The 20,183-nt window shown below is 32.1% G+C and overlaps 1 protein-coding gene across 3 annotated transcripts in view; it reads right to left on the bottom strand.

Moving 5' to 3' along the window:
- LOC143075599 (hemicentin-1-like) overlaps positions 1-18,377 on the bottom strand; it is a 28,762-nt gene extending 10,385 nt beyond the window's left edge. For all 3 annotated transcript variants that reach the window (XM_076251070.1, XM_076251071.1, XM_076251072.1), the window contains exons 1-11: positions 18,276-18,377; positions 13,742-14,068; positions 12,127-12,453; positions 9,510-9,788; positions 7,320-7,598; positions 6,429-6,701; positions 4,268-4,552; positions 3,791-4,063; positions 2,400-2,678; positions 1,965-2,237; positions 78-356 (exon numbers count right to left, since the gene is read on the bottom strand). In XM_076251070.1, coding sequence (XP_076107185.1) covers positions 78-356; positions 1,965-2,237; positions 2,400-2,678; positions 3,791-4,063; positions 4,268-4,552; positions 6,429-6,701; positions 7,320-7,598; positions 9,510-9,788; positions 12,127-12,453; positions 13,742-14,068; positions 18,276-18,339 — 2,938 coding nt within the window. In that variant the 5' untranslated portion in view covers positions 18,340-18,377. The remainder of the gene's footprint in view (positions 1-77; positions 357-1,964; positions 2,238-2,399; positions 2,679-3,790; positions 4,064-4,267; positions 4,553-6,428; positions 6,702-7,319; positions 7,599-9,509; positions 9,789-12,126; positions 12,454-13,741; positions 14,069-18,275) is intronic.
- Positions 18,378-20,183: the final 1,806 nt, after the last annotated feature.

Raw genomic sequence — 20,183 nt, 5'->3', positions numbered from 1 at the left:
TCCTGACGTAGGACAGGTGCAAACAATTGCAGCGGGTTTAAACGTATCAGGTTATTGTGTTGTAGAGTTTTACTTACATTGTACATTGACATTACACATTTTCTGTGAAGTTTTTTTCTGTGGCGGCCATCCAGATTGTGTTAATATGTTCACTGCATTAAAGATGTAGCTACCACTGGATTTCCTCTGTATGTTGCTGATAGTAAAATTTGTGTCATAAAATCTAAAGTCGGGTTCACTTTGGCGACTCCACCATACAGACGTAGATTGTGGATTTGAATCAATTACGGGATATATTGCTAGACTACTTCCTTCCGTGATGTTAATATCATTGATCTCTGCAATTATTGGCTGGTCTAAAACGATTAGTTTTTGCATTAATGAAATCAATATTATGATAACTTTAACTTTTTAGTCCTGTAATGTTGTGTTGTCATTTTAATGTTATATTTCACATGGCCATAAAAGAGGGAGGTTTGGCATGCCACAAAACCGGGTTCAACCCACCATTTTTTTCTTTTAAAAATGTCCTCTGAAGGGTCGGGAATGTGGCCATTGTTGTATTGTAGTTCGTTTCTGTGTGTGTTGCGTTTTGGCGTTGTGTTTCCGTTGTGTCGTTTTTTTTTTCTCTTATTTTTGAGTGTGAGTTCACATTGCTATAGGACGTGTCACGGTGCTTGTCTATCCCAAGTTCATGTGTTTGGTTTTGGTTTTATATTTGTTGTTCTCATAAGTTTTTGTCTAGTGCTTAGTCCGTTTCTGTGTGTGTTGCATTTTAGTGTTGTGTCGTTGTTCTCCTCTTATAATTAATGTATTTCCCTCAGTTTTAGTTTGTAACCCCGATTTTGTTTTTTGTCCATGGATTTATGAGTTTTGAACAGCGGTATACTACTGTTGCCTTTATATAAAGCATTGATCATTTCCATACAATCTTTTCGATTTTAAACATTTCATGGAGGAAAAAAAACATAAAAAAAGAACATCTTGAAGGCTGTACGGTGACCTATAGTTCTTAATTTCTGTGTCATTTTGGTCTCTTGTGGAGAGTTGTCTCATTGGCAATCATACCACATCTTCTCTTTTTATATTTACATTTGTAATAGTGATTTCGGGTAGTGGGCACAATATAGACGGTCTTGCAACGATGTCTCAAATAGAAGGGTTCAAATACCAGTGATGTAAGAACAAATGTTTGCTTTACAAATTTGCAGATCTAAAATTGTTCGGCTATATTTCAGATGTGTAGATTTATACTTAAAGTAGCATACCCACAACAAACAAATTTATGAAACAAATTGACCCCAATCGTTTCAATCATGTTTATTTAAAATCATAATTCTTTCCCATACCAGTGCAGGTGGTAGTTTAAATCAAAGGTTAAATCCATGTTGAAGGCCGTACATTGACCTATAACGGTTTACTTTTATAAATTGTTATTTGGATGGAGAGTTGTCTCATTGGCACTCACACCACATCTTCCTATATCTATAAACATTTTAACATTTCGTAGAATTTGAACTATAAGTAGCTTAAATGTAGAATATTCGGTAGAATAAGAACTCTGTATTGCAAGCCTTTGATTATCTTTATGTTCGTTCTTATAGTTTTTGAGAGTATCATTTGCCCAGTTGTCAGTTATACGTCGGTAGTAGCATGAACATTCATATATGTAAGAACTGTTTGCTGTTAAAATTTTCTGTAACAAAATTTTGAAATAATATATTTCCCTCAAGCAAAGCTCTGATTCCTTGTCAGTTTTTGTCTAGGTATTTTATCCTTTTTTGGTTTATAAATCTTCATATATCTGATAAGCTGTTGGCATCTAAAGAGACATAGATTATCGATTTGCACTTCGATGCGAAAACACAAATGGTACCGTTAATGTTAATATCTAATGTAATATAACAGAATCGATTCTCAAAGGGCAATTGATCAATTTCTTTCTTTGTACTTTTAACACTTACACTGGACATTAACATAAAACATTTTCTGTGAAGTCCTGTTCTCTGGTGACTTTCCAGATGGTGTTAAAATGTTCATTACATGACAGGTGTAGTTTCCGCTTGAGTTTCTCTGTATATTTGTGATTGTTAGATTGCTGCCGTAATATGTAAAGTTATCTTGACTAGTCCACCATAATAATGTAGGGTATGGATTAGCATCAATAACAGGATATATTTTGAGATCATTTCCTTCTGTAATGTTATAATCTTGGATCTCTGAGATAACAGCTTGGTCTAAAATAATTAATTATTTGATTGATTAACTTATTTTATCAATACTAGTATATACTTTATATATTTAGCATATCAATAGACTTTTATTATTTTTATTTTGAATGACGACAAAACATTGATAAGATACTTAAATAATCTCATTTTGGATATTGTTACACTTACACTGTACATTCACATGAAACATTTTCTTTGACGTCCTTTCCTGTGACGGCATTCCTGATGGTGTCAATGTGTTCCTCACAAGAAAGGTGTAATTGCCGCTGTAATTTCTCTGTATGTTGCTGATTGTAAGATTTAAACCGTTATATACAACGTCGTTTTCATCTCGACGACTCCACCAAAGCAACGTAGGTTGTGGATTAGCATCAATGATCGGAAATATACCTAAAGTATTTCCTTCTGTAACGTTATAATCTGGTATGTCTGAAATTGCTGGCTGGTCTGAAATAATTTAATGTCAAATTGTTCAAAACAAAGCTGAACAGACTTTTAAGAGTACAAATATAAAATCATAGATTTTTTTTGATTTTTTACACGTTTTATAGATATAATAAAGTTCAAAATGGAAAACAAAATATGGTGACCATTCAAATTATAACATAAAAGGTCCACGGCACCATGACCAACTTTAAACCAAAAATAAAACGACGAACTATTATTCAAGTCGCAGACGCCATCACAAGATGGTTGACAGTTAACTTTGTAATTGTTTGGCTTTATAAATATTTTGATATGAGCGTCACTGATGAGTCTTATGTAGACGAAACGTGCGTCTGGCGTACTAAATTATAATCCTGGTACCTTTGGTAACTATGGAATATCCGTTTCAAAAATGATAGTAAATATTTTCTTACAGTCGGAACAACTCTTCTCGAATGTGATCTGTTGAATAAACCTGTTAAACATGGTTTGTAATTACCACAAGAAATGGACGTAAAATCTCTGTTATTAGTCGTGTTTAATTAAAAAAAAACAATACTTTTTTCCAAAACAGTGGAATGTCAGAAAATAAGAAAGGCAAACTCCACATTAAGGTTAAACTCCACATGATCTGTAGTAAACTATTTAGTTATACTTGTAACTACAAGTAGCTCTAATGTAGTATACAATGACATAATTGATATAATAAGACATTCTTTATTGCCATTAATTATTTTTATGTTCATTTTGCTAGTTCACAAGAGAGTATACCAAGCCATGTAGCCCGTACTTCGGTACTAGCATGACAGCACGAATTTTGATATCTTTAAATTTCCTGTAACAAAATCTAAATAAAGGAATATATCCCCCTCATGCAATACTGTGATTGATAGCATGCGTTCATCTTTTTCTATAATTGTTTCCTGTTTTGTTTATAACTATCAATTATTTCAAAAGCTTATGATTTTCAGGTATGTTGTCCTGGAGCGTTACTGAAGAGACATTGATTGTCAAAATCCAAATCTGATGCAAATTGTACTAATAAGTTTATAAACCTACATCATCTAACAATAGTAATTAGAAAACAGAAAGGGGCTTCCGACCAATTTCTCTTTTGACATCTTAACACTTACACTGGACATTTACATAAAACATTTTCTGTGAAGTCCTGTTCTGTGGTGACTTTCCTGATGGTGTTAAAGTGTTCATTACAAGACAGGTGTAGTTTCCGCTGGAGTTTCTCTGTATGTTTTTAATTGTTAGATTGCTGTCGTAATATATAAAGTCATTTTGCCGAGTCCACCATAACATTGTCGGTTGTGGATTAGCATCAATAACAGGATATATTTGGAGATCATTTCCTTCTGTAACGTTATGGTCTTCCATCTCTAAGAAAAATGGCTGGTCTGCAATAATTAATCATCAGATTGTTTACATTCATGACCATATTTGTTTCAAATATAATACTACGATAACGAATACAATATCTATCAATTGATATGCATGATATGTTATTTTTAAATATGTTTAACATGTAAATAATCTTTAATTTATTTTATTTTTTTAATATTATACTAAAACCATTTAACTTTGAACATTGTAACACTTACACTGTACTTCCACGTGAAACGTTTTCTTTGAAATCCTTTTATCTGACGGCATTCCTGATGGTGTCAATGTGCTCCTTACAAGAAAGGTGTAATTGCCACTGAATTTTCTCTGTATATTGCTTATTTTAAGATAAGAACTAGTACTAATATTTCTGATTTCTCGTTCATCTCGACGACTCCACCAAAACAATGTTGGTTGTGGATTAGCATCAATGTTTGGAAATATACCTAAATCATTTCCTTCTGTAACGTTATAATCTTGTATGTCTGAAATTACTGGCTGGTCTGAAATAATGTCAAAATGTTAAAAACAATGCTGAAGTCACTTTTGAAAGAACAAATATTAAATCATTATTTCATTTTTTTATTAATTTTTTTTTTCATGTTTTATTGAAATAATAAAGTTCAAAATGGAACATGAATACAAGGTGACAATTCACACACACCACTTCACATGACATGTGTAGTTTCCGCTTGAGTTTCTCTGTATATTTGTGATTGTAGGAGTGTTGCCGTTCTCTGTGAAGTCAAAGACAAATGATTACATGAAAGGTCCACGACCATGACCAAATGACAAAAAATTAAAACGAAGAACTATTATGCAATTCAAGGACGCAATCGCAAGATGGTTGACAGTTATGGAATATCCTTTTCAAAGGTTATTTCCGATATGTTCCTAATGTCGTAAATACAATTTTGTCTTCTTTTCGCGAATGTGACCCACTGAATTAGACATTTTACAGGGTTTGTACTACCTACACGTGTTAAATGTGAAATCTATGGTTGTTACACCCATCGTACTTGTCATGTTTAACTCAAAATAAAACCATTACTGCTATTAGGTATGTCATAGAATTACAATGGCAAACTTCACTTTACAGATTTAAACATGATCTGTATTTAAATATTCAATTAGAAATTCTTAGTTGTCATTGATTATTTGTATGTTCATTCTGCTAGTCCACAAGAGCGTATAACAAGTCCAGCTGATCGTATTTAGGTATTAGCATGACAACACGAATTTTGTGTTATTCAAATTTGCTGTTACAAAATTTCACTCCAGTAATAAATCTCCCGCATGGAATACTGTGATTTCTAACACCTCTTTGTCTATATTTTTTGTCTTCGGTTTGATACTTTCAATCTTGAAGTATTGTTCAGCTATTTCACATCCAATTTTTATGGTAATATTCTTTACAAAGCACAAAAATAACGTATTTTACCTCAAAAGTTGACCAAACTTTTAAACAGACTTATACCGAAGGGAAATAATTACGATACTGTTGTCAGGTCATTACAGATTGCATATGTTTGTATTGATATTGATACACTCATAGGGTCGTTGCATTGGATATAAACACATTTTTTTCTTCTAAAACCAGTTGTTTGTGTAATACGGATCATATTCTTCTTGTATATTTTTGAGGTTATGATTATAAACCCCTAACGGGAATGAGTTTGACTGATTTTCACATGATGAAGACATCATTTTTCAATCAGTTTAAATACGGTCTGGAACTGGCATGTCAGTAACTGCTAGTAGTCCTTTGTTAATGTATGTATCTTTGTCATTTTGCTTAGTTTCTTTTGTTATGTTTTATGTCATCGGACTCGAACTTCCATTGACCTGGGTTTTTCTGTTTGTATACTGTGTGTATACGGTGGGTTTGTTTGTTCTACATTGGCTAGACATATAGGGGAGGGTTGAGATTTCACAAAACATGTTTAACTCCGTCGCATATTATCACCTGTTCCAGGTAAAGAGCCTCTGGCCTTGTATGTGTGGTTTTTTTTTTTAGTTCGTTTTATGTTTTGGAGCTTAGTATGTCGTCCATTTTCACTGAATTAGTACACATTTTTATTTAGGAGCCAGCTTAGGTCAACCTCCGGCTGCGGGATTTTCTCGCTGAATTTGAGACCATTGGTGGCCTTCGGATGTTATCTGCACTTTTTCATATTCCCCATTTCCATCCTCATTTTAATTTAGATTTTCGAATATTTTGTCCTGCATTAATAAAGAGACATTGATTTTCAAAATCCGAATCTGGTGCTAACAAATTGTACTGTTTATGTTATTAGCTTAAGTAATTTAACAAATAGGGCAAGTCCCTGACACAAAGAGGCTTCCGACTAATTTCTCTATTGACATCTTAACACTTACACTGGACATTTACATAAAACATTTTCTGTGAAGTCCTGTTCTGTGGTGACTTTCCTGATGGTGTTAAAGTGTTCATAACATGACAGGTGTAGTTTCCGCTTGAGTTTCTCTGTATGTTTTTAATTGTTAGATTGCTGCCGTAATATATAAAGTCATGTTGCCGAGTCCACCATAACAATTTCGGTTGTGGATTAGCATCAATGACAGGACATAGTTTGATGTCATTTCCTTCTGTAACGTTATAATCTGGGATATCTGAGATAACTGGTTGGTCTGAAACAATTAATTAACCGATTCATTAACATTTTTTACACTTTTCAAAGTAAAAGTATATAACCAATTCAATAGCAATTAATAAGTATGTACTTAACATATATATATATAGGAAGATGTGGTTTGAGTGCCAATGAGACAACTCTCCATCCAAGTCACAATTTTTTTTAAAGTAAACCATTATAGATCAAAGTACAGTCTTCAAAACGGAGCCTTGGCTTGCACCGAACAGCAGTCTATAAAGGGTCCCACAAAAATACTAGTGTAAAACTATTGAAACCGGAAAACCAACGGTCTAAGCTAAATAAAATACGAGAAACGAAAAACACGTATGAACCAAATCAACAGACGACAGCTACTGAACATCCTGACTTAGGACAGGTGCAAACAATTGCAGCGGGATTAAACGTTTTGATGGTACCAAACATTCTCCTTTATCTGAAACAATAGTGTAACATCCCAACATAGAAATACACATTTTAAAATATCAATTGAAATGGCTTAACGCAATCAAAATATTAAGCATATCAAAAATCTTATATTGTTGGTTTTTATTTAATGAGGACAAAAAATTAATAACATACTTAAACCATCTCATTTTTTTATTGTTACACTTACATTGTACATTCACATGAAACATTTTCCTTGACGTCCTTTCCTGTGACTGCATTCCTGATGGTTTCAATGTGTTTCTTACAAGAAAGGTGTAATTGCCACTGAAATTTCTCTGTATGTTGCTGATTGTAAGATTGAAACCTTTATATACGACCTCGTTTTCATCTCGACGACTCCACGAAAGCAATGTAGGTTGTGGATTAGCATCAATTATTGGAAATATACTTAAGGTATTTCCTTCTGTAACGTTATAATCTGGTATGTCTGAAATTACTGGATAGTCTAAAACAATTAAATGTTAAATTGTTAAAAAAAAAACCAATGCTGAAGTCATTTTGGTAGTACAAATATTTAATCATTGATTTTTTTCTCGATTTTTTTACATGTTTTATAGAAATAATAAACTTCAAATGGAAAACAAAATATGATGACAATTTTTATTATAACATGAAGGACCAACGACGCCATGACCAAATGACGAAAATAGTAACGACGAAATATTATTCACTTAACGGCGCCATCACGAGTAGGTTGGCAGTTATTGAATATCCGTTTAAAAGAAGATAGCAGATCTGTTTTTATTGTCGTGACAACATTTCGAATGTCAGCGACCGCGCCGAATTTGACTTTTAACCGGGTTTGTACTAAATACAAAAAATGAATGTAGAATCTCTGGTTGTGACACTCAATTAAGGTGTAATTGCCACTGAAATTTCTCTGTATGTTGCTGATTGTAAGATTGAAACCTTTATATACGACTTCGTTTTCATCTCGACGACATAGGTTGTAGATTAGCAACAACGATTTGACATATATCAAAAGTAGTTTCTTCTGTAACGTTCATATCTTGCATGACTGAAATTACTGGCTGGTCTTAAAAAATAAAATGTCAAATTGGTTTGAGATTACAAATATTAAATCATTATTTTTTTGGATTTATTTAGGCATGTTTTATTGAAATAATAAAGATCAAAATGAAAAACGAGATATGGTCACAATTCAGTGTATAACATCATAGGTCATCGACACCATGACCAAATGACAAAAAAAAACATCGAACTATTGTTCAATTCAAAGACGCCATCACAAGATGGTTGACAGTTATGGAATATGAGTTTCAAAGGTTGTATCAGATAGGTTTTTAATGTCGTAACTACAATCCTATCTCCTTTTTCTTAAATGTGACCCACTGAATTAGACATTTTACAGGGTTTGTGCTACCTACAAGCGTTAAATGTGAAATATATGGTTGTTACACTCATCGTAATTGTCACATTTAACTGAAAAAAAGCATGACTTTTTTTTCGTAAGTGGTATGTCAAAAAATAACAAGGCAAACTCCACATTAAAGATTTTAAACATGGTCTGTAGTAAAATATTTCGTTAAATTTGCATCTACAATAGCTCTAACATGTCTAAAGTCGTATATAAAAGCATAATCGATATTTTAAGAAATATACATTGCCATTGATAATCTGTATGTTCATTCTGTTAGTCGACTTGAGAGTATAACAAGCCCAATATCCGAAATTTTATACAAGTATGACAACACAAATTTTGTGGCATTTACATTTCTTTTCTGTAACAATATTCAAATCAAAAAATATATATTCCCCTAAGGCGAAACTATGATTGCTAGCACGCCTTTGTCTGAAAATTTTTATTATTATTTATTTATTACTTTCCATCATTAATCATTTTCGCTAGCCAAGGGTAATGATCCACTTCATTCCTCTCCACCCTTGGCGGATTAAAATAGAATTTCGGAGACACAAGGTAATGATTTTCATTGGTTGTAGTAAAAACTCGCTGCATCCAATCAAAAATCGACTATAACATGATCACGTGTAAATGTAGAAAGTTTATGTAAACAAGTACCACGTGCTTATTGTACAGCAAGTCTTTACATCCCTAAACATACGACTATACTTAGTGACAATTTGAATGTTTTAACTAACTAATAATAGTTCCTGTGTATGTTTCTTGCACAAATGCATAAATTTCAACGTATATTTTCGTTTCCTGCTTAAACAAAAGTGTAGAATCTAGACGCAACCGTGTTTTCACCTCCAAATTGAAGAGTTCAAGTGCTACCATTGGTCAAGAATAATGTATTCGGAATGGGCTAGCGAAGATGATCATTAAAGAACTTTAGTTTTCCACCAATTTCTCTTTTGACATTTTAATACTTACATTGTACATTTACATGAAACATATTCTGTGAAGTTCTGTTCTGTAAGGACATTCCTGATGGTGTTAAAATGTTCATTGCATGACATGTATAACTACCGTTGTCATTTCTGTTAATGTTGCTGATCGTTAGATTTGCACTGTTAAATCTGAAGCCGGGTTCATGCTGGCGAGTCCACCATATAGATATTGGGTCTGGATTACTGACAACAGTGCAGGTTATTGAAAGGGTTTGTCTTTCTGTTATGTTATAATCAGGAATTTTTGCAATCATAGGTTTGTCTGAAATGAATGTAAATATATATCAAACACTAGTGTTGGTCTATCAGGTCATATTAACTTTCAAAAAGACCTTGATGAAATAAAATTACACTTGAAAAAAATTAACAATAAAATGTCTAAAGTAACAAAAAATATTGGAGAGAAAGTGAATATGAACACATTAAAAAGATAATTGATGCCATTCACATCTGATATCACGTATCAATACTACCCTAGCAAAAACAGCACAATTAACAGAAATAGTCAATTTGATCAGCAATTAATAGGACAAATATTCTGGAAAAACACATATCAAAGTGTAACTTCCCAAGGAATTAAACAAACAAAAGCTTCGCAAGGATTTCATTGAAGTGGTTAAAAAAGATATAGACGTTAGTTTAAGGAAAAGGGATGTTATGGTAATACACCGGTTACCAGTTATACACGACCCACGTCCACGGATGTTGACTTCTTTAAATGTGATATGAAGAGAAGTGTTAAACGTGTTAGAAATCGGGAATAGGAAATTTGTTGATGAAGACACCCAAAGAAATATTGAGTTCATTCATCAGCTAGATAATAAACTCATCATAGAAATCAGGATTGAAATATTTTATTTACGCCAGACGCGCGTTTCGTCTAAAAAAAAAAAATATCAGGGACGCTCGAATCAAAAAATGTTTAAAAGAGAAATAAGAGAAATCGTTCTGAACAGGTTTGGTATTTTAATTGTGGTGTGTATGGTAGAAAAGAAAGTGGTGCATAGATAAAGTTTAGACTGTACGATGACATCAACTTTCGACTCAGACATTTAAGGTAGAATGCTACAAATTTGATTTATTTGCAAATAAAACAATATGTCATTTTCCATTTGCCGCTAAGTTGTCGTTCTTATTAAGTTGTTATCACACATTTTTTTAACTTTGCCGACTATTTTCGTATTCCTTTTTGTAATATAGCTCTTCAAACGTTTTTGTTCATATACACCATTGACTTTCAAATACATGGCTTTGGGTGTGCCTGGTAGAGGTATATCAAGAAAAGCGCTTCTAACGCAAAAAAAATCATAAAGCACCGTTTACCTTAAAAATTTGTTACTGATATATGAAGAAAGTCAAAGTTTCTGACTTTTTATTTTTTTACATTTTAAAAACAGAAGTTTATTGGTCAACATGTCTACAGATCAAATTGTCAGACAAATCTGTGAATTGTATTAAGAAAAGTTTTAAAAGATTTTTTTTTTACATAAGGTACATAGTATTATGTTCTTTATAGAATTATGATCTGGAAGTTTAAAAACAAACATGTATTTCATGATTTTCACTGAACATGGACATTCAATATTGTGACCGTGAAAGTGGGTTACATCAACATATGTTCTTCTTTTCAAATACAACTGCTTAATTGAACAAATAAGCACTTATTCTGAAAAAAAAATTTGGTGCACACTTTATGCTTTGAATTGAAATATGTATATGAATGCAATGGAGTCGTCCATGTTTGCAAAATTATACAACATAATTAATGTAAACTTTCAATTAGATACAACTGTATTTTTGATCTGAAACAATTTTAAGGTTAGACATGCATATTACTTATTTTATTATACGTATTATTTGTATCATTTTTTTCATACAAATAATGAATGACTGAGGAAAAGAAATATGATCATATCTCGACTCCCCTTTTCAGATAGTTAACATTTGATGATTGTTTGGCTGTGCGGAACGTACAAATTTGCTGCAACGTCCTCTTGTAATTTTGGACGTCACGTGTAGAATGAATGCAACGTTCTCTTTACGTTACAGAACCCATTTATAATTGATTGCGGTGGTCCGTTGTAAGCTCACTTTTTGTCTCTTATCACCAGGAGAACCAAAAGTGTACTAACATGAGCAAAATGACATGGTCCACTTGTAGAGAAGGATCTGCCTACCTTTTGGGAGCACCTGAGATAACCTCAGTGTTTGGTGGGGTTCGTGTTAGTTAGTTTTTCGTTTTCTATGTTTTGTTTTGTGTACTATTGTTTGTCTGTTTTTTGGTCTGGTGTTGTCAGTTTATTTTCGATTTATGAGCTTGAATGTTCCTCTTCTATCTTTCACACCATTTTTTCAGCTGGCAATCAAAATGACCTGTGCTTCAATCCGGTATTCCTTCGATTGTATTTATTGTTAAAAAAATGTGGAACGGATTATTCACAAAGTAAGGGCCAATAGGCATAAAACAAGCAGCAACCAATCCTTCAAACGTATCTTGCTTTCAGATTTTAGTTTAAATACATTTCTACTAAATTAATGAAGTCATACTCAAATGCATGTCAGTACGAACTTCAAAATTCAATTATTAAAAGTATACCTACACAAAATATCAATACTTTTCATTGTTGAGTTTACACTTTCTCCCTCTACATTTACAGCTGTGCAATACATTGTCTTGCCGTTGTCTTTAATATTACCAATATATGATAGAATACTTGACGATATAACTGTTTCACATCCAGCACTACACACACTAGGCTGAGCAGAAGCTTCATGAGTTATGTCGGTACCAGACAGATACCACTGTATCCTTGCCGCCGACTGACTGGCCTCCGTTGTACATATGAATTGGTGCTTTGAATCGGATACTACTTTTATTAGGTTCTCATCACTGAGGTTTGACGTTAAATTTACTTTTAGAATAGGAACTGAGAATAAAAGAAAACTAAATTAACATCACTTTAACAAATTTTTGCTACAGCTCATATGAAATAAAAACAAGGAGATATGGTATGATTGCCTATAAGACAACTCTCCCCAGAGACCAAATGACATAAAAGTTAACAGCTATAGGTCACCATAATGTAAAAAAGCTAACATACTAGTAAGCTCAAAAATATCATGAAAAACAACTGTAAATCAATTTAAACTCGAAAACAAACGACCTGATTAATGTAAAAATACAATAAACGAAAAACAAATATAGAAAGAACAGAGAAACAAACCACACCCACTGAATAAAGAGCTCCCGACTTGGGGCAGTTGAAAAGGGCTTAACTTATCAGATCGTAAAAAAGCCCATAATACTCCGGTAAAAAATACAAAGTCAAGAAAGCAAATCTTGGAGTACTCGCAGTTTTTTTTTAAATTAGTTAAAAACCAATAAAAAATATAATTAGAAAAATAATGTGTCTAAGACTTCACTATCAACTGTAATCGCTATTTTAGGAAAGTTTAAGATGATTAAGGGAAAAGACGTCATTTACAATCAGATAAAAACACGGATAACAACATATAGTCATGAACAGATTGTAAACCCGTTAATGTGTATATGTAACAGACATTTTCTAAATTTAGACATTTTTCAAAATAACTTGATTTACCTAGAAAGGCATTACATAAAACATTGTAACATGACTAAAGAAACCTACTCATGGCAGAAAATTTTAGGCAAAATTCAGCAAATTGCCTCATCACCGTGAACGTGTGTATTGCCTGCGATTGCTTAATACAGTGTAAGTTGTAACGTTGACAGTATAAAGTTAGATCATTTATCAGCATAACAGGCGGGCTTTAGCTGACCCCTTAACAAACATGTGTACTTGTTCAATGAAATGGACGTCACACTAAACTCCAAAACAAGTAAATGAACTAAAATTTCAAAAAAACATACAAGACTTATAGAGATTAAAGGAGTTTTGTAAGATAAATTTTACAAAGATACTTATAGATTTTTTGTACACCAATCTTTTCACGGACTTTCATGTATCGATATTTAAGACGGTATAAAAGTTACAAGATTGTGTTCAATTTTCAGTTGTAATTCAACGCTTAAAAGTTTTATTTAAAAATTCACCAAATATTTAAAGACAATTGTTACACTTGTTTTGTTTGTCAATAACGTTACTTTAAACCATAGTTAAGAAATATATTTAAATTGAACAGTATATTAAAAGTGACTATTTCAAATATAATTTTCTTCCTCTTAGTACTTACTGTCTACATATAACTTCACTGGATTTGAAACTTCGCCTTGAATTTGACTGCCACATGTCCAGCGAGATCCATTTAATTTATCCTTATCAAATGTTCCAGGGACCGTTAGGGTGATTGAGCTATAGTAACAAATACAAGTATAGCTAATGGTATGATTTAAAATATACAAACAGCGTCCATCGTACGTTACATATGCCATACATTTTGATTCATTATATCTTGATATATTCACCAATGTATTATTGTATTTTGGTTGAAAATTGGAACATGTAAAGTTAAACTCCCATCCAGCAGTTGCTCTGTCAGATGATGTTGTCAACAGAAATGCTACAAATACACGTTTTCAATTAGTTGCATGTTTACACTTTTAATTGAAATAGATACAAACTGTGGTACAAGTTAAAAACTGTCTATGTGAATTGTTAGTAGATATACTCGTCATTTGTCTAGAAAAATTGTCATTTTATCATTTTCACAATTGACATTCCAATCGGGACCCCTCATATTTCCACATAAGTAACATAACATTATCATTATTGCCATAGGAACTACGAACTCTTCTCCGACACGTTATTTCATCCTTTATTTTAGTAGAAGTTTTGCTCCTCAATCAACATTTGTGTAATGCTGTTTAATAAATGTAAATCAAGAAGGAGTTCTATAGGGTTTGGCTAACTGAAAACCAGGTTCAACCCACCATTTTTTTCTTAAAATGTCCTGTAACAAGTCAGAAAAATGGCAGTTGTTATCAATTAGTTATTTTCGATGTATTATGGATATTTTTTGTTGAACTTCGGTGTTCCTTTGTTTTTCTCTTATAGTTGATGTGTTTCCCTCAGTTTAAGTATGTACCCCGGATAAGTTTTTTCTCAATCGATTTATGACTTTTAAACACCAGTTTTCTATTAAAATGAATTCATAGCCAGAAATTAGTAGTGGTTTTGCTAATTAATATTCATAATATGTAAATGAGAATTGTACCACGTGATAGTACTTTGAACTGGACTGGCTTGATAGGCTTGATATCATTAAAATCTTTAAAACACGGATATTATAAGTTGCCCGTCACAGAGTCCTTATTTGCAATCACTTTGATATTTCCGTAAAGTTGTCAGGCGGTCAAAATCAAAACAATGAACGCGAATTTAGTGAATTTTTCGTGCTTTCGTGAGTTTATTCTTCTTGAAATAGTGACATTTTAATTTTACGTGGGAACCTAGAGTTCAACGACTACACATACAAGGTTTGGACTTGCTTATTCTTTTGAAATTCAAGTTTCATATTCCCCTTGTAAGCCAATTTTCAACACGAAGTTTGCAAATTTGACGTTTCAGTCATTTTAGCCAGTATTTTACACTGCAATGTTAAAAACCTCTCGCTTCGATTTTTAAAATAGCTCAGGAACCTGTATTTTTGCAACAACAATCATTATGTTTCGTTTAAATGGTGTATATGGTTGTGTATACTCATTTTCTGTCCCGGCAACCTGTCTATCACTTAAATTAAAAATAAAACAGACATTTTTTCAAAATTCCCTATCATTTTAATGTAATTTCCGTGACCCGTATCCGATTTCTTTAGTATAATATTCAAATAAGCAAAGTGGTGTTGATTTCTGGATATGTTATAAATGTGTCCTTGTTTTCTTTATTTTAAAAGAATGTTTACATAAATGATACTTACTTTTGCGTGCATGAACTGTTTCATGCACGCAAAAGTAAGTATCATTTATGCATATATATGAAAAAAAGTATAAAGCTTTTTTAAATAAAATTAGGCAGACAGATTGTACAATATTTCGGAATAAGACGTTATTCGGTAAAAATATTTGTTAACATGAGTGTTTATACAAAGTTTATTTGCAGTCATGAGTCAGTTATAACGAAAGAAGGTCACTGACATCTCTTGATTTTAAATCCAAAAAATCCCCGGAACCCCATTTCCTGATACCACTTCACAATATTTGTCTGCCTTTCCGAAACAAATCTTAAACACCAGCAGCATAAGCAACAGCAGCAAAAACATAAATGAGTTACAACAATCAATTTTACTATTACCTTTATCCGAATCTAAAGCAGCAGGGTTTTTTATCTTTATTTTCAGATTCTCAACACCTTGAATTGATTTGAATTTGATCAAATAGCAGTTTAGACCAGTTCTTATTATAATATGTCCAATACTAAAAGACCTGTCATATGCATTTGTGAACAGCAATACTAAACCATAGGGAAGCAACTGAATAATACAAACTCATCGAGGAGCACCAAAACACTCAATTAACTGTTAATCCAACAAAAACCATGAAAAGAATGAATTGAACATTACTCAAAAGCAGCAAAAAGACCTTAAGATATACCTAAAATCAATACTAAAGGAGGCTCGAAGGTATAAAAATTTAAAAAAAAAAATCATTACACATTTTATTTATTACTTTATTACTTGTTACTTTATCATATGGTACAAAAAAACATTACAAAAATGAATTCGTTTTGGCCCTAGATGACTTTCAAAAAGTATATATCATTAAAAAGCTCCAAATTATCTCCCTTTGGTGCAAAAATGCCATTTTTTAAATTAAAATTGAAATATCTTTTTTAACTCATCGGTGACCTATATTTATATTTTTTATTTTCAATAAGCTGTATTTAAACTATACAATTCTACAATTTGAGCGATTTCTGTAATTAAGTTCTTTTTTTATTTCGATATCAACAACTTTTGGGAATTTTGAATCATCAATGCTATTCAACTTTGTACTTAATTGGCTTTATAAATATTTTGATATGAGCGTCACTGGTGCATCTTATGTAGAAGAAACGCGCGACTGGCGTACTAAATTATAATCCTGGTACCTTTCATAACTATTTACCTCTTTTCTCCTATTAGTTCAACAGAAAAAAGTACATTCACAAAAATGTATGCTTCATTCGAAGGCAGATTGTGAGCGTAAATGAACAGTGAAACCATTTTCTAATTTATTTTTTTATTAAGTATAAGATAAAGTTCATTTATAGAAAAATATAGCGAAATCCTCTATTTGGATTGGAAAAAATTAGACTCGCGAGCCCCCTTAAGCAACATAAAGACCCAAACGGCTTGCAGTGGCACCAGCAGCAGAACAAAAATCACCAAAAGAGTGAAATGAACTCATATCTAGTCTCTCAATGGATGACAGTATAATCAAATTACGCCAACAACAACTACAAATACAAGTACTCAACTGCCTGTTAATACTTCTCGTGCAAACAAAAATAGTCATGAAGATAAAAAAATGCAACACGTTAACTGTCACAGGCGCTTGGGTACCTTTTTAGTAATTATTTTAATTTTGAATGACCTATAGTTCTTCTATATATTTAAAGATCGATAGACCAGCGCTGAATTTAGGCATTGGAATATTTCAGTATTAATTATCAGTATCATTTTTTTTCGGGCTATTTTTACTATCTTAAAGATGTCAGACCATCAATTAAAAATCCCTATCTGTTCAACCAAATTTTTGCAATTTTCACAGCTTTCTAAATAGTTTACCTTAAGTTTAACTTCATAGTAACCAGGTATATACTGAATTGTACATGTATCAGCTTTCTACATGCCAATTTTCACCATACATTTAAAGCCTACTAACAAAATAACTGACATTCGAACAGAGGCACTCCAAAATTAACCCCTGGTTTTCTGGAAATCTTAAATTAGTATACTATGGAGCGCATTCATTCTCAATTTTTAATGCAAACTCATAGACAAGCAAAATGGTCTAGATATATTTCTCTTTCACCAAAAGTTTCATTTCTGCATATTTGTTGGTTAGTTTAAGTAAACAAGGACACCAAAAGCACTATTTTGTGTCAGAGTAGGGCTACTTTTACATACGTTCTAAATTGGAGGGAGTAATTGGTGGCCTGACACCTATTTTTTTTATAAGAGAGTTTGTGGAGATCCGAGTTTGATTCCATCAATTGCAATTTTAGGGATGCCTATAATTCCCTCGAGGGGCTGAAATGGCAGGATCAATGAAGATCAAAGGCAATTTCGATTTTTGTACATGGCAGTAGCAAAATGTGTGTAAATTCATACCGATTCTAAGTTGAATAAAATGTTTTATTAAAACTAGTAAGAAAGATTTATTCAATTGAAGTCCAGATGGTAGAGAATATGAAATCTAAATCAACGGTTTTAGCATGCAGAAAAGTCTCATCAAGTAAAATGTTATTGATGCTATACCAACAAAAGCTACAAAACATAGATAAACTCATCTTAAATACCAGGATAAAATTTTGTTTTTAGGCCAGACGCGCTTTTCGTTTACAAGAGATTCATCAGTGACGATAGAATCCAAAAAGGTTCAAAAGGCCAAATAAAGTACGACGTTGAAGAGCATTGACCGCCAAATGTATTTCATCGCGGTTTTTTTATTCTTGATATGTGAAATATAAGTTAATACTATAATATTCATAGGAATATATTCATAAGTAAATTTAACTCTTTGGCCATTTCTCAAAATATCTGACGAAATGAATAAAAACTACAATACCTGATGTATATGCTGCTACAGAAAGACAAAGTACATAAATGTAAAATCTGTTTTGATTTTCCATTTTCTCATAAGCTGTACAAGAAACTTCCCTCTTGTGTATTAAGGTTTGTGCATATGACTGATGTAATTGATAATGTTTACTTTAAATTAAATCTTCGTTACGTTCCAACAGTCACAAAAGTAAATTATCCTGCAAATCTACCTTTTTTATCAAACAAAGAGAAGTGCATCTAGATATCACAAGGTGAATGTGCGTGATAAAACCAGTATTCGTACAAGTCCATGTGAATTGTAAATAGATACATTTGCAATTTGTCTTGTAAATAATATAATACCGGTAATCGTTATAACAGGTAAATTGCAGAATAACAACATCATATATATTAACGACAACACATGACATCACAAACAGTGACGTATCTTTGTAACAAATGTTCAATCATAGATGATATAATGGTTTCATAGCATTTTTTATTTTTTATTTATTATATAAGTTGATACAATTATATTCATAGGGATGTATTCAAAAAATTAACTTTCTCTTTTCAACTATTTCTCAAAATATCTGACGATTTAAGTTAAAACATACGATTAAAAAAAAACTAGATACAGTATGCAAAAAATGCGTTGACAAATGTTCATATTCTGCTAAGATGTACATGAAACTTGCTTCTTACACATAACAGTTAATGCAAATGACTGATTTTTATTATTAACTTAAGGTTAATTTAAAATCATAGTTTCGTTGCGTTTCAACAGTCACAAACTTATGGTATCTTGCAATCGACCTTTTTATAAAAAAAAATCAAAGTGCATCTTGATTGAACGAAGTTAATGTGGATGATAAAAATAGTATTAATTTTGTACAATACAGGAAAATATAAAATGTATTTAACACCTTCGAAACAGAGTAGCTCTGTCAATCTCGCTTTTCTCTCTGTTTCTTCAGGTTGTTAACACATTTTATTCTTTCAAACAATGAACAAATATTGAATATATCACCCCTTTGGTCTTCGTTTGAATCTAAGCTAGATAAAGTCTCATTGTATTTGTTCGCCCTGAAATTCATAACTCGCAGTTAATTCATTTTCTAAAATCGAGTTTGCATTCGAACAAATGAAAAATTAAAATTAAAAAAAAACATGTTAAAAATGGCATAAATGTGCAGCCGTGTATTATAGGACTTATACGTACATTTATCTTATCTCCAATAAGTTTCTAGGAATATAATTGGTTAAAAGCAAACTCGTGGAGACCGTGTATATTACATATGAAGTTAGTAGGCGTGGGGTATTTCAATACACAGATAGTACTGGTACGAGCCTTTGTAAAAACAATACGTTGTTGAGGGAAAATCTGAACTGTTTCAACTGACGAAGAAATTGATGATATTAAACGATAGAAATGCAGAAAAGACATCAAAAGATATTAAGTTGTTAGTATTAGCATTTTATTTTTTTGAATAGAAGGTTCTTAATATGGTAATATGGAAGACTTGGTCACTTTGGTAGGCCACTTGTTCAGATAGTGGGTAAGATAAATTCTTTGCACATTGTTCTTGTGACTTAATACGTTATAAATAGGGTCAGGAAATTCCATATGAGGTTCGAGCTCCCTCTCATCCCATATGGAGGTTACTGATAGCATATAGTTCGTACTAGGTAACGAGGACTTATGTAAACAAGTACGCGTTAGAACAGTCACCGAATAAAACGTATATGCCCAGATCCATATGAAAAGATAGGAAAATACTTAAGATTAGCTTTACGGGAACAATAATATTTGCAAAAATTTTTGAAAGGCGATGTCCTTCAATATGAAAATTTTCTGCATTTTTTTGTAATGAATTTTTATATAATAGTAAACCAGAACATGTTTTACAAATTCGAAACAAAGCGTTCAGGT

The sequence above is a fragment of the Mytilus galloprovincialis genome, chromosome 5 (genome assembly GCF_965363235.1).
Source record: "Mytilus galloprovincialis chromosome 5, xbMytGall1.hap1.1, whole genome shotgun sequence".
In the NCBI taxonomy this organism is placed as follows: domain Eukaryota; kingdom Metazoa; phylum Mollusca; class Bivalvia; order Mytilida; family Mytilidae; genus Mytilus; species Mytilus galloprovincialis.
Note: the sequence above shows the minus strand (reverse complement) of the source record. Positions and strands in the feature narration are given on the sequence as shown.